Below are 14,053 nucleotides of genomic sequence, written 5' to 3'. Positions count from 1 at the left end.
AGAAAACCACTATCTCAGTCCCATTAAAGACAATTTTATATAGCATCCAAAGTGTTTAAGGGTGTTAGGGCAATCTAGAGTAATAAATGTACAATATGGCTGCATGGGAAAATAATGTCTATTATCTAGACCCATTGCATATGTAATTTCCAGAATTATGGTCTCTTCTTAAGCTCTTTGGCCGACTTGCATGAGAAATTAACTAGTTAATCAATCTGTGCTGATCTTAAGGAAATCCCCTTCTCTGTACATTAGCCCATTTCTTCAGATAAGCCCAAAGTAGTTTACTGTACCACCATTTGTACAATGCTAATTTTGGTACTCCTGGCTGATCCTAGAATATTACAGTAAAGCATATGCGGTAGTGTTGCTATATCATCCTATATGGTATTACCTTATACATACTGCTTGAGGACCAACATTTTGACATTGTTAGGTGGATGTGGTGATATCTTCAACGAGTAAAAGGCATACTGAATTTCAAAGGAAGACACAAAACGTTCAGTTCCAATCAGATTCATAATGTACCATTTCACTGGGTTCTTCCATTAACTTATGTGTGTAAAGAATTTGTTGTCAAAATGGCAACTGCAATAGCTCTCATTTTTATCTCTGCTTTCCTGAATGACATGATGGATTGCTTTTTCTGTCCTTCCAGGTGACACTGAAAATGCTACTCCTGACTGTAGTTGTCAGCATGTACAAGAGTTTCTTCATCATAGTGGGAATGTTCTTACTGCTCCTTTGTTACGCTTTTGCTGGAGTGGTTTTATTTGGTACAGTGAAATACGGAGAGAACATTAATAGGTACAGTATGTACTATCTCATGGGGATGTTCCTTAAAAAGCACCCCCAAAAAATCACATTCTGTTAGAAGCTTATCCCTGGTAAAAAACAGACATGTCCCCCGGTCTAGCTGAAGCACTCCGAACAGGATTTCTGATAGGAAGCACTGAGCCATCTTTCCGATCCTTGTGCATTGGACCAAATGACACCTAGTCCAGCCCAGAGCAGACTGAGATCTGCTCTTCATTATGCCAGCTGGAATGCACTTCAGAGCAGCAAAGCACTAGCCACAAGCTGCAGAAACACAGTGTGCTTACTACATACTCTTGGCGTTATGCAGCAACAGGATCTATATACCAGATTGATACAGAGGGAACAATTCTGTCAACTTAGCATTAGCAGATTTCCCAATCAATATCGTCATCAGACTTCAAGAAGAGAACAGAGACAGGAGAAAGGAACTGGCCTTGAGTCTACTTTTGCTCTTTAAAAGAATGAGCCTGAATATACAAACCTGTGCCTGAGCTAAATTTTAGTTGTTGTATCTTAAGTCACAGAATAAATAATTTAATGAACTCACTCAGATAATACTGTAACTAATTTCAGTTCAAAATAGTAGAACAGTAGAAAATGGAAATGGTTTTCCTTTTTTTTTTCTTGCCATAATTTAGTTCTGGGACATAAAATGATCTCTCTCTCTCTTTTTGTTTAAAACAGACATGCAAATTTTTCATCAGCTGGCAAGGCTATTACTGTACTCTTCAGAATAGTTACTGGAGAAGACTGGAACAAAATTATGCATGACTGCATGGTAAATACACTAACAGAGATAAAGTAGGCAAGGAATGGGAAACATTCTTGCATCTCACTGTGTTTCCAGTACCTTAGGTGGTACAAAGAGTCATGTGCTTGCTTTTAGCTCTTCAAGAGACCTAGTTTGGTAAACCTCAGAATATGACATAAAAATTGCAGTTTCAATCACAGACTCATAATGTAATATTTCATGGGGCCAACCTATTAAATGGTTTTAAAATAAAAATGTGTTTTCAGATTTGGAAGCATGGTAAAACACTTCTCCACTGTTATTTCTCCTTTGATTGTGGCAAGGGGACTTTCAAATAAACTTTGTCTTTAATGCCTGTGCTGTGGTTCGTTCCAAGTGAATGCTGGTCTTAACGACCTCAGAATTTGTTCTTGAATCATTTTACATGGCGTAAATAAATTTCTGCCCGTGGTTTCTGTTGCAATGAAAATCAAATTTTTCACTTCCTTCTTAAAATTAATGCACAAGGAAGCTTTTTGAAAGCCATGTTTCAGAACACCAATTTGTTCCTTTCCAATGGTATAACTGCAGAGTGCCTTGCATGTGTTAGTGAGATCCATGCCTATTTTTTTTTTAATCATGCCTCTTTCTTTTTCTGATCTCTGACCACTAAAGAAACCAGAAAAAAATGCCCACAAGAGTCAATGAAAAAGATCTTTCCTCCTTTTCTATAAAGGGAAATGTCCCCCACATCTTATGTTCAGCATTATTCCTTAATTATGAAGCTTTAAAAAAATGATAGTCATAAGCCATAATATGGATTACAGATAAATTAATGATTGTCTTTTTAAGAATAACTGACTTTGTTTTCTATTGTTTTAAAGGTTCAGCCTCCATTTTGTACACCAGATAATAGCACCTACTGGAAAACAGACTGTGGAAATTATGCTGGTGCTCTTATGTATTTCTGTTCATTTTATGTCATCATTGCATACATCATGCTAAATTTGCTTGTTGGTAAGTGAAATTATGAAATAACAAAACAGTCCATCTTGGCATGTAGTGTATTAATTAGACTTTATTCTGTTGTGCTGTTCCGGTATGAAGTTACTTTGTACCTTCACTTTTACCTTATATACATGTCATGCTTTTGATACTTCTCTAGTGTGGTGTATGCTAAAACATAGGAAGTTTGGGAACACACGTTTTTTGAACAGAGATGGGTTGTATTCATAGTGTGTAATTATATATGTATTATGTTCTGACCTTCCCTATCCTCCAGTTAACATTTTCCAATACTATGGGAATTCTCCTAATTGATTTTAGAAAATGTTTGATTAGGCATCTCGCTAGCATTTAAGCACAGCTTTTTAAAAGAAAGCACAATGAATATTTATGCAGCAGCCCATAGGCTGTGAAGCTTGCACAGCAGAATTCACATTCTGTTGAAATTCATTGTTGCTTATATTTCATCAGTTAGAATGTTACTACAGGCTTTCTTTACAGTGTATTTTGGTTTTGTGTTTTTTAGCTATCATTGTGGAGAATTTCTCATTGTTTTATTCAACTGAAGAAGACCAACTTTTAAGTTATAATGATCTTAGGCATTTTCAAATTATTTGGAACATGGTTGATGACAAGAGAGAGGTAAGAAACTTGAACATGAGCACTGAAATCCAGTAAGTCCACATTTTTCATTGAAAAATCATATGGGAAAAAAGTGTGCTGACAAAGCTCACTGAATAATTACTTTCCAGGTTTTGAAAGCTCAGTAAACATGATCTAACATTGTTCATGATCCATCAAATACTAACCTGTAGTCTTTACCACTGTGAAGTACTTACAACAGCAGTTTTAAAAACAGACGTAAATATTCATAGTATCAACACAGTCGCATTCGTACTCCCAGCTCCACAACAGCTGTGTTTTTTTTTTTCAGTCTGCAGACCCACAACCATTTATGTGTCTGATATTCAGAAGAGCTTTGCTGAGATTTTGGCACTGTCTCCAATAAGGTCTTCATAGTGAAGCAAATGAAGTATGGGCTGGATGAGCAAACATCAAGATGGATTGAAAAGTAGCTGAATAGCCAGGCCCAGAGGGTGCTGATCAGGGACACAAAGCCCAGTGGGAGGCCAGTAACAGTCTGGATAATGGGGCAGAGTGCACTCTCAGCAAGTTTGTAGATGACACAAAACTCAGCACCAGAGGGTCATGCTGCCATCCAGAGGAACATGGGCAGCCTGGAGAAATGGGCTGAGATGAACCTCATGAAATTCAACAAAGGGAGGTAAAGAGTTGTGCACCTGGGGAGGAACAACCCCAGGCACCAGAACATGCTGGGGTGACCCAGCTGGAAAGCAGCTTTGCAGGAAAGAATGTGGGATTGCTGTTGGACACCAAGGTGGACATGAGTCAGCAATGTGCTCTAGCAGCTTACAAGGCTAATGGTATCCTAGGCTACCTTGAGAGTGTTGCCAGCAGGTCAAAGGAGGTGATCCTTCCCTTGTTTTCAACATTGGAGAGGCCATACCTGGAGTACTGATGTGGTGGTTTTACCCAGCTGGGTTGTTCCTCCCCAGTGTCATCACTAAGTTATGAATATACGGTGATAGAAGTTGGTTGTCTGCAGGTGGCAGGTGGCTGTGATGGTGTTGGAAGCTGCAGTCCATTCTGATGGAGGTGGAGAGTTGTGCATCTGTCATGCCCAGAACTGACAGTATCTCTCTGTGATGTGGAACAGCAATACAACAACAGCAAAAATACTTCCAGTTAGGCTAGGTTGAATCTTAGAGCAGAAGACCTATGAAAAGACAGTGAACTACAAACGTTACCCTGTCCAAAAATTCACACAGAAAGGGAGAGTTTTACAGCTAGATATAGGCCAGGCTGTGAATGTTTAAACTGTAATTTAATTTCAGTTTTTCAAAGGCAGCTTTTTGGGTGTTATAACTCATTTCAGATTAATGCAAATGGGGAAACTAAATCCCCAAAGCAATTTCTGAAAATTTCTGACAAAATGAACAGCACAGAATCTCATTATGTATCAGTCAAATAACAGCAAAGTTCCATGAACTACAAGTGATGTGCATGTGCTGAAGAGCTGGCTGCAAGGTTTGACATGGAATCTTTGGAGAAATAGTATTTCTCTCACTGATCAAGTTGAATGCCTGAGTTGGTTGTTAGATCACTGTAATAATATACCGGCTATTATGCAATTTTACCCAGGGAGTAATTCCTACCTTCCGAGTTAAATTTCTGCTGAGGCTTCTGCGTGGCAGGCTGGAGGTGGATCTTGACAAGGACAAGCTGTTGTTCAAGCACATGTGCTACGAAATGGAACGGCTGCATAATGGTGGTGATGTCACTTTCCATGATGTGCTGAGGTACTATGAGATTTTCTCTAAATTTGTAGAAATCATATAATGTCCTGTATTTCTTGCTAGGCTAAAAGGTATTCATTAATCTTGGGAAAAGGGAAGGTCAATAGCCACAGAGGCACTGCCATTTAAAATGTAATACAAAAATTGGATTTCCCTTTTTTCCTGAAAAAAAATATTTATGATGGAAAACATGGGTCTTAGGGAATCAGCTGTAAGTGATTTTAACATTTTTGTCTGAGACAAATTGTCTTAACCTGCAGTCCTATATTGATCTTGAATCCCAAGAAATGCAAAGTTGTTCTAACACATGAGATACTCAGACAGTGTATCTGACTAGAAATAAAATAGAAATGAGAACATTACAGAATCACAGAATTATCTAAATGTAAAAAATTATCAAAAAAAAAAAAAAAGAAAGAAAAAAAGAAAAAACCACCAAAACTACAAATGTTCTAGTTGCTTACAGTTCAGTGAAACACCTTTGTTGGATTGTTAATATACCTGCTAGGCTCTTCATTTGTTTCAAGCACCAAAAGTCTCTTCTAGAATCATCTTAGCATTTTTTAGCTTCAGATATGAATTCAGTGCATGTGCCAAAATTGCATTTGTGGTTTTTTTTTCATTAATTATGAGTTTTGATCTTCTAAATTCAATTAGCTGTACATCAGCATTTAAAAAAGACAATATGTATGTTTCTTCCAGCATGCTTTCATATAGGTCTGTGGATATCAGAAAAAGTCTTCAACTGGAAGAGCTGCTTGCTAGGGAGCAACTGGAATATACCATAGAAGAGGAGGTAGCCAAACAGACCATACGCATGTGGCTGAAGAAGTGCTTAAAGCGAATTAGAGCAGTAAGTCAAGCTAAAACAGATTCTAAATGGCTGCAGTAAATTGCAACAAAGCTGGAATTTGCTGTCACAATGCTTAATTTATTCTGGAGACACAATAATATTTATATGAAAAAGAATGTAGCAGTTGCTAACTCAGCAAAAAAAAATGTCAACAGATCAATTCAAAGCATTATAAAAATAATCATCTTTTGAAAGCAAAAAGCTGTTTTCCTGACAAAAATATATCTGTCTTTTCAATACATCAGGAAGATGTATGTGCAAAGACCAAAGTCAAAGGAATAAAGGAAAAACAATGTAATTTGATGAAAACTCTTCAGCCTAGTCCTGCCTCTAAATACAATTGTGTTATTTCCTTGCCTCTGTTGACACAAGATACCACTAACAGCTACCACCAGCATATGACTCTTCAAATGGAATCTGTATCAAGATTCATAATTGGAATGAGTCATGAGATTAATTGTGTGCAAATGAGCAATGTGTACATGCAAACCAGGTCTACAAACCATGGCCCACAGTAGCCATGTCTATGCCAGTAGATAACTAGGGCCAGGTCACTGGCCCAGGACTGGCAAGGGATCACCCATACTCACGTTCCTTGGCCCGGTTTTGGTCCATGCAAGTTCCTGCTCTCACAGACTGCTGCCTTCCAGATCACTGCTACAGGAGGCACAGTTCAGGGCAAGTAGAGTGGGGACTGTTCCCAGTCAGCAGTGAATTTGAAGCTTTCTTGTAGAGGAGGTCAGCCAAATCATGCAAGGCCTGCCGCTTGGCTTCAGCACTGCAGGAAATCTCAGTCTGTTTAATTCACTAGCACAGATACAGCCAGTGCTTCTGTATTCTCTTTACACAGTGCTGCTGATTGTCAGAAACATTTTTGCCTTTGCTCAGCATAACTTCAGTATTTGCTGATCAAACTTTGTCTTGGAAGAAATTTGTATTAAATATTTTCAGGAAATTTGAATTGGCCTTTACAATTATTCTCCTCTTTTCTTCAAAAAACAAATCATCCTTTATATAAAAAGTTTTATCCTGGCTATCTTAATGAGTGATTTTTCAGTGGCTGTAAGGCTGAGTCCAGGTTTTGTTATTTTTTATTTTTATAAAGGCTTATTTTTTGTGTGGAGGTTTTCTATAAACATCTGTGATCATGAGATCTCGCCTTTCCTGTTTGCAAATTTATAAAAAGTATAACTGGGCGATATGAATGTAATGCAGATTCAAGCTGAAACATGAGCGTTCAAGGCATATTCAGATAAATAGTTTCATTTTGGTTCCATCTCCGTAATAGCAATGACAGTAAATTTAATCTCAGCTCTCAGTTCTGGGTTTGTTCAACTCAGATGTTCATTTCATTATGATATTGAATTACACTACGTTAAATATGCTGTTCATTTCATTCTCTTAATACAGTTCAGATCATTTCACATTATATGAACCCTTTATAAACTGAATATAATTATGGAAGTTAAGATGTATTTTCAAATTCTCTTGTTAGTCTTTAAAGAGGGAGCTTGTGAAAACTACCCAGGCAAGTGAAACCCTTCCTAAGGGCTGTTTATTTTAATTTAAAAGCAAATTAGATTGTATGATTATAATAGTAGTGGTTTTGTTTTTCTATTTGTACTGTAATTCTATACTCAGTCCCAAGGTTTCCTCTACTGTTTTATTCATTGTTTTTGGAAGTCTGTTCCAAAGTCCATGAAAACAATCATATTTTTTTCATTGCATTCATGTAAATCTTATGGTATCTCTAGCAATTTCCTTGTTTCTTCTTTTGCAGAGAAGTTAGCATATGAATTAAAAACTTTGTGTATTTTTAACCTCTAGGTTTTTATGAGCAATTTGTCTTCCACTTAATGTAGTTTATAAGTCCTAGCCTTCAGTTTATACATAAAGGCTAGATGTGCTGGTAGTCACTTTATTTAAATAATGGCCATCTGATACATGTGGCTTTATTGATGCACCTGGAATCCACATTTGGCACTCACTATTTGGTTAAATATTTAAAAGTTCATGGGTTTATTTTTGTTTTGTTTTGTTTTTAAATAATCAAACACTAAGATACACCAATGAGATACACATTATTTTCATCACATATTGTACCTTGATAGAAACAACAGCAGTCGTGCAGCATTATCCATAGTCTACGAGAGAGTCAACAGCAGGAGTTGAGCCGATTTCTGAATCCTCCCAGCATTGAGACAACACAGCCAAGCGAAGATATGAATGCTATTAATCAAGATAACAGCGCGCAGCCAGAGGTATGTTAACTGGGAGACTATCAGCACTCAGAGCAAATTAAAAAATAAAATAAAATTCAGTGTTTCATATTTGTTCTTTTAAATATAATTTTCCCTGGAAAAGTTGAAAGCAATATTTTATTTTGCTTTTCTCTTTGCCTTTAGATGTAAAGACAAGATGACCTATGGCAGGAATACCCCAGTTTATTTAGCTGCCTTGCTAACACTATGTAGGGTGAACTCAGCTGTATGACACTCAGCACCAACTTCCAGCACTAGCATGAGCTGTGTACAGGCTCAGGGACATGAAGTTTACCTTTCCAGAATTCTCAAGTTGTTTTCACACTGGGAGTGATAGCACTGGGCATGCTGGGTCCTGTGAGTAGGATTCCTGGGCTTTTCCAGAGTAGGAAATGAAGAAGGTACTCTAGTGTAGAAGGCTGAGAACAATTTTGTACCCTTCAATGCAACTGCATAATGGAATTGAGCCCAAACGGTCTTTATTTTCATATCAGTTGTGGAGTTTGGGAGCAGTAAAGAATAGAAACTATATTGCCTTAACAAATGGCAATATATTTTGTTTGGATTTGTGTACAAACTTGGAAGTAGACTAGAAAGGTTAGATAGCCTTTCTTGGGATTATCCCCATGTGATGCAGAACTTTAACTGAGGTTCTTGTTTCTCTGTTCAGACAAGTAGCCAGCAGCAGCTCCTTAGCCCAACGCTTTCTGACAGAGGTGGCTATCGACAAGACTCTGCAGATGCTGGGAAACCTCAGCGGAAATTTGGACAATGGCGTTTGCCATCAGGTAAGTGAAAAAAGTGTTTCAGTAGAGTTTCCATGTGCCTGCTGTACAGTAATAAGACCATAAAAAAGTATAAAGCATTACACTAACATAGAGCAAACACCAGGGAGAGGCTTCATAATTCACAGTTCTACCTCCTGTCTGTAGCTTGCATTCACATCAGACTTTTTCAACCCTCATCTGTGCTGAAATACAGCAATCTCTCCCCTTTCTGCCAATTCTGAAAGTTTGGAAGATGGTACATTAAAGGAGGCTGTAGTGAGATGGGGATTAGTCTATTCTCCCGCATGCCTGGTGATAGGACGTGGGGGAACAGGCTAAAGTTGCACCAGGGGAGGTTTAGGTTGGATATTAGGAAAAACTTCTTTACCGAAAGGGTTGTTAGGCATTGGAATAGGCTGCCCAGGGAAGTGGTTGAATCACCATCCCTGGAGGTCTTTAAAAGACGTTTTGATGTAGAGCTTAGTGATATGGTTTAGTGGAGGACTGTTAGTGTTAGGTCAGAGGTTGGACTAGGTGGTCTTGGAGGTCTCTTCCAACCTAGATGATTCTGTCCACTTCAGAGGTAACTATGTTGTGTATGTAGTGTATAAGGTGCCACGTATAAAGTCAGAGAGGTGATCATGCACTGAATACCATTAACCCTACTTTAGTGACCAGAGTACTTGTCCAAGAAATGGAATAGCTTACTAGAGAGCTTTCAGTCCACATTTTCCGTTTAAGTGTCACTGAGAAAAACAGAGAGGAACAGTAAAATAGGGAACATGCTAAGGAGGGATCATTGGGCTATAGCCAGCTGGATACATTTTCCAAATAAGAATGAGGAGTTCAGGGTTCCCTTTCTTAGCACTGCTCTTGACCACATGAATCCTGACAGTTCGATGCTGGACAGCAAATGAGGGACACCCCCATGCACAGTAAAGTCTGGCATGTGGTAAGTACTCTGTTCCCAGTCCAACAAAGATTGTGAATAACACCATTAATATCAATTGTGGTTTTCATATACTTACATTTGTTTTACTGCTTTCCAAAAGCCATGCCAGCACCTTGCACTGGTTTCTACTCCAAGGCTGTTGTCAAGTATCGCTTTCTAGGCATAGAAATGCTCTTTTCCTCCATTTTTCTGGTTGAAGTGGTAACACTTTCACCATTTTTCCAGTACATCAGCTCAAGTAAGTACTACCTAAATCATTTAGTTTACAATCAGCCAGGTAAGAAGAGACCTATTGCTTCAGCTATCCCAGCAAAAGGAAATCAGGCATTGCTTAGTTAAACTGCTCTACCAGCAGATGAGTGGGAGTAGGGGGAGCAGCTGGAGCTGAAAAAATCATTGGGATAGAGTCTTTCTGTTTCTGCACTAAACCACTTCAAAGCTACCCCAGTCCAGCTAGTTCTGTACACCTGAATTCTAAGCAGAAATGTTCAAGAAGCAAATGTACTCTAATACAGAGCCTTCTGTTTACTTTCATAGCCCCCAAACCAATAAGCCATTCCGTGTCTTCAGTAAACCTTCGCTTTGGTGGACGTTCAACTATGAAATCTGTTGTATGCAAAATGAATCCCATGTCTGATGCGGCATCTTGTGGATCAGAAGTCAAGAAGTGGTGGACAAGACAATTAACTGTGGAGAGCGATGAAAGTGGAGAGGACCTACTTGATATCTGAGAAAGACTTATGTAAGATTGCAACAACAACCACTTCAAACACAATCTAATTTTCTATGTTTAGAATTGAACACACTGTAAGTGATGTATGATTTATTTAAAATCAGTGTCATAAAATCTTTCAATTGCTTATCCTTCTGCCATATGAAACATAGCACATACTTACATGTTAGAGTTCACTTCTATAGGTATTAACTGTACTTTAAGAAACCTGTATACAATAGCACTACTAATAAAGCCAGAGAGACTGTATTGCCTTTACAGAGCTTTGAAAAATTTCATGTTCTGCAAGTACATAATGGAAATGCATTTTGATATACGCATCTGTGTTTTTCTTCAACCTATACTGTACTTTAAAATTGCAACACTTTACAATACAAAGGTAATATATTTCTTCTTCTTGTGTTTTCCTTCAGCTTATTTATTAAGATTTCTTTAGAAAGATTTTATTATTCACAAATGACCTGAAGAGGTCAGCACTGACTTCATGTTAAAGGGAAGTATTTTTACAAAGTGCAGATTCTGAATTACAAGTCTAAGCTTTTTCTGGACCTTTTTTTAAAATATGCAAGATACAAGATAACTCATTTTAAAATCAGATGGTGAAGGATTGGCTTTTAAAATGTAAATATATTTGGGTTTTGTTTAATTATGTGAAGAGCTTGATTTTCATACAGAAAAAAAGAAGAAAAAAAAAAAAGACATGAAAACTGTGCATTTAATCATCCATCAAAAGACTTCCATGTGAAAAAACATGATTTATGCTACATTTTCAGATTATGCTGGTTACATATATGTATTACGCTGGTCATGTATGTCATTATTCTCCTGTTAGTTGGGTCCCATTTCCTTGTGTAGCCATAAGATAACTTTGTTCTTGTCTGTGCAATAGAAATTAGCATGTTGGGGGTTCTCTTTAAAGAGCAGTGTTGTATGGCTTTTAAAAATATGGTTCAGTTTATCCTGTATAGGTAGAAGTGAATTTTACTTACCCATGATACTACTCATGCTATTAGCTGTGCACTGCTGAAGCATGACATAGTACTGTGGTTAGGTATCTTTGTCCCTTTTACCCTGATATTTAATATTATTACATGTTAGCATTCTTTTATTTTATGAAGCACCAATAGTGCTAAATTATCACTGGTGAAAAAGCAGCTGTCCCTTTCATAAGTTTTTCCAGTGAAAGGCCAATGCTATACAGACATGGAGGTGGAGAAGAAAAGCAACACAATACAGGAGAGCAATATTGCACACATTAGTCTCAGAATTTAGGGTGTCTAGAAATGTGGGCTAAAATTTGCCCTTCCTTCGAGGAAGAACTGCGAGATTGTACATTTTATAGCTTGGCCACTGACTGGGTTTTTTAGCGTAGATGGGACTTTTCATTACCATTGTTTCCTATGGAAATGATAGGTTGCTCTAACATGGCCTGATGTGAGATCTTGAAAGAGGCTCACAGCTAATGTATATCGCCACTTAAAATATATATCCTTTAAAAAGCTGACAAAAGACAGTGCTTTGTGATGTTTTCTGGCCAAAATATTAACATAGGGTGGTCAGAATACAGAATTGTTTTCACAGATGCCTTCACTGTAAATGCAAAATTAGCTTTGGCCATAAAATACAGTTTTCTTGGCATCTATCAGTGTTTTGTTCTCGGTATCCAGTTGAACATTGTTTAGATTTTTTTTTTCCAAAAAATGTCACATTGCACACATCTGTATTTTGTGGTTACTTTATTTGCTTTGGGATATATTTAAGTTTAAATCTAGTCGATTCTATATATGTAACAGAATCTGTGCATTCTCTTGTTTACTGGCTAGATTATGAACCATCAACAAAACCTCATATGGAAATCCATGATTTTGTGTTCTATTCTGTGCTTCTTTAAGTTCAGCTTTTGTATATATGACAATAAGATAAATATTGGATTTATAAAAGACGGTATCTTTGAAATTTCAATAATATATTGAACTGCAGATCTTTCTGAACCATTCTTGCTGCAAATCTTCTTTTTAAAAAATCTGGCAGACATTTTTTCCTTGCCTTACAGTACTCTGTCAATAAAAGTGAGTTGCTTTAAGCAATATTCCTCCCCCTGGCTTTCATTCTAACTGCATTTGCTATATCTAGCTCATCTGTGATAATGCTGCATAGTGGCTAGGTGTGTGGTTTGTAGAGGATCACTTAAAGCGATGCTTTCAAATTCCTCTAATTGGAAGGCCTTTGTTTTTTTTTTAGAGGGACTTTCAGTGACTGACCTCAGCAGTACTGCCACAGGGTTTCTCATTCAGAAAATGGGACTATATAGGATTGTTTATTTTTTATTTCTGTTTAACTCTTTTTCTTTGTTTAGCTCCAAGATGTGAACATGCTTGTGTGTGTGCGGATGATGCGTAAGTTTGTGGTGGAGAGGGTGTGATGGTTTTATAGGCTGCCTTCAAACATTTTACAAAACACTGGAGGTCCCTGGACCATTCATTTAACCTGCAATCTGGTTCTAAGAAAGCAGTGCTCACCTGCTGCCTCCCTCACTTTGCTTTTGTAAAAATATAGGAAGTGAAATGCAATTACATAGACATGAAAATAATATACACCAGAGCACCCAGGGGACTAGATTAGGGTGAAAATCTTCTTAGGATGGCACCCCTGGCATAACTAGAGGAACTAATAACCTCCTACTTTACCACAGAGCAACCACCGCACATTTGCACATGAAGGTGAAGAAGCAAAGTTCAAAACAACATGCACAAACAATGGAAGAGAGACAAGGAGGGAATAATACTGCATTAGGAAATTAGAGTCAGTCCAGACAGCCCTGGAGAAATGTTCAAACAAGAACAGATCCTAGACAAAGGTAAACAAAAAATTGCCAGGGGAATATCACTACCTGCAGCGCTCTTGGCTCATAGCATTAAATGCAGTATTATCCCATAAAAATAAAAAGAATAAAGTGCTTAGACCTCTTTTCATCCCAAGGAGAGCTCTCTTCCATAGGAAGCAAGTTGTAAAAGTCTTCGTGGCTTGGTTGGGGCAAAATGAGTGGTCCATGTTGTCACTGCTCAAAGAAAAATGTTCCTGTGGGAAGTCTGAGAACACGCAGCAGACTTGTATCTTAATAGCGTTCCAAAGTCAGGTCCTTTTTCAGACAATCACATTTAGAACGAAGAAATTAATAACTTGAAACCATTTGCTACTGGATGATATCCAACTGAATTAAGAGCTAAAAAAATAAAGTGCACTTTATCTGGCAAGCTAAAATACCATCATTGTTTTAACTAATCAGGACCAATCAGATTTAAATATCTTCCAAATAACTTTACATTCAGTGTTGTCTACATTCAAAGACCAGTATCACAGCTTCTGAGAAGCCAGAGCTTTGGATGCCAAAAGCAAGTGACTGACTTTGTAAGAATAATCTTTTTTGTTCTCTTCTGTTATTCACAACATGCCCACTGCTCTTGTTATTGTGCAGATAAGGATGTCCATGAATAACCAAAGCAGGAAAAGAGCTCGCACTGTTGTAACAGTACATTTGGAGCCCCAGCAAGCAAG

General features: G+C 37.7%; 1 protein-coding gene across 3 annotated transcripts in view; it reads left to right on the top strand.

Annotated features, from left to right (window-relative positions):
- The window catches only part of NALCN (sodium leak channel, non-selective), a 231,534-nt gene extending 218,949 nt beyond the window's left edge, over window positions 1–12,585 (top strand). For all 3 annotated transcript variants that reach the window (XM_084498001.1, XM_084498000.1, XM_084498002.1), the window contains 9 exons: window positions 659–807; window positions 1,504–1,597; window positions 2,434–2,566; window positions 3,081–3,196; window positions 4,778–4,935; window positions 5,635–5,785; window positions 7,897–8,046; window positions 8,717–8,834; window positions 10,303–12,585. In XM_084498001.1, the coding sequence (XP_084354127.1) occupies window positions 659–807; window positions 1,504–1,597; window positions 2,434–2,566; window positions 3,081–3,196; window positions 4,778–4,935; window positions 5,635–5,785; window positions 7,897–8,046; window positions 8,717–8,834; window positions 10,303–10,496 (1,263 nt within the window). In that variant the 3' untranslated portion in view covers window positions 10,497–12,585. The remainder of the gene's footprint in view (window positions 1–658; window positions 808–1,503; window positions 1,598–2,433; window positions 2,567–3,080; window positions 3,197–4,777; window positions 4,936–5,634; window positions 5,786–7,896; window positions 8,047–8,716; window positions 8,835–10,302) is intronic.
- The last annotated feature ends 1,468 nt before the right edge of the window (window positions 12,586–14,053 follow it).

Source organism: Aythya ferina (assembly GCF_964211825.1).
Source record: "Aythya ferina genome assembly, chromosome: 1".
NCBI classification, from domain to species: Eukaryota; Metazoa; Chordata; class Aves; order Anseriformes; family Anatidae; genus Aythya; species Aythya ferina.
The sequence above is the reverse complement of the archived record's forward strand: the minus strand, read 5'-3'. Positions and strand labels throughout refer to the sequence as shown.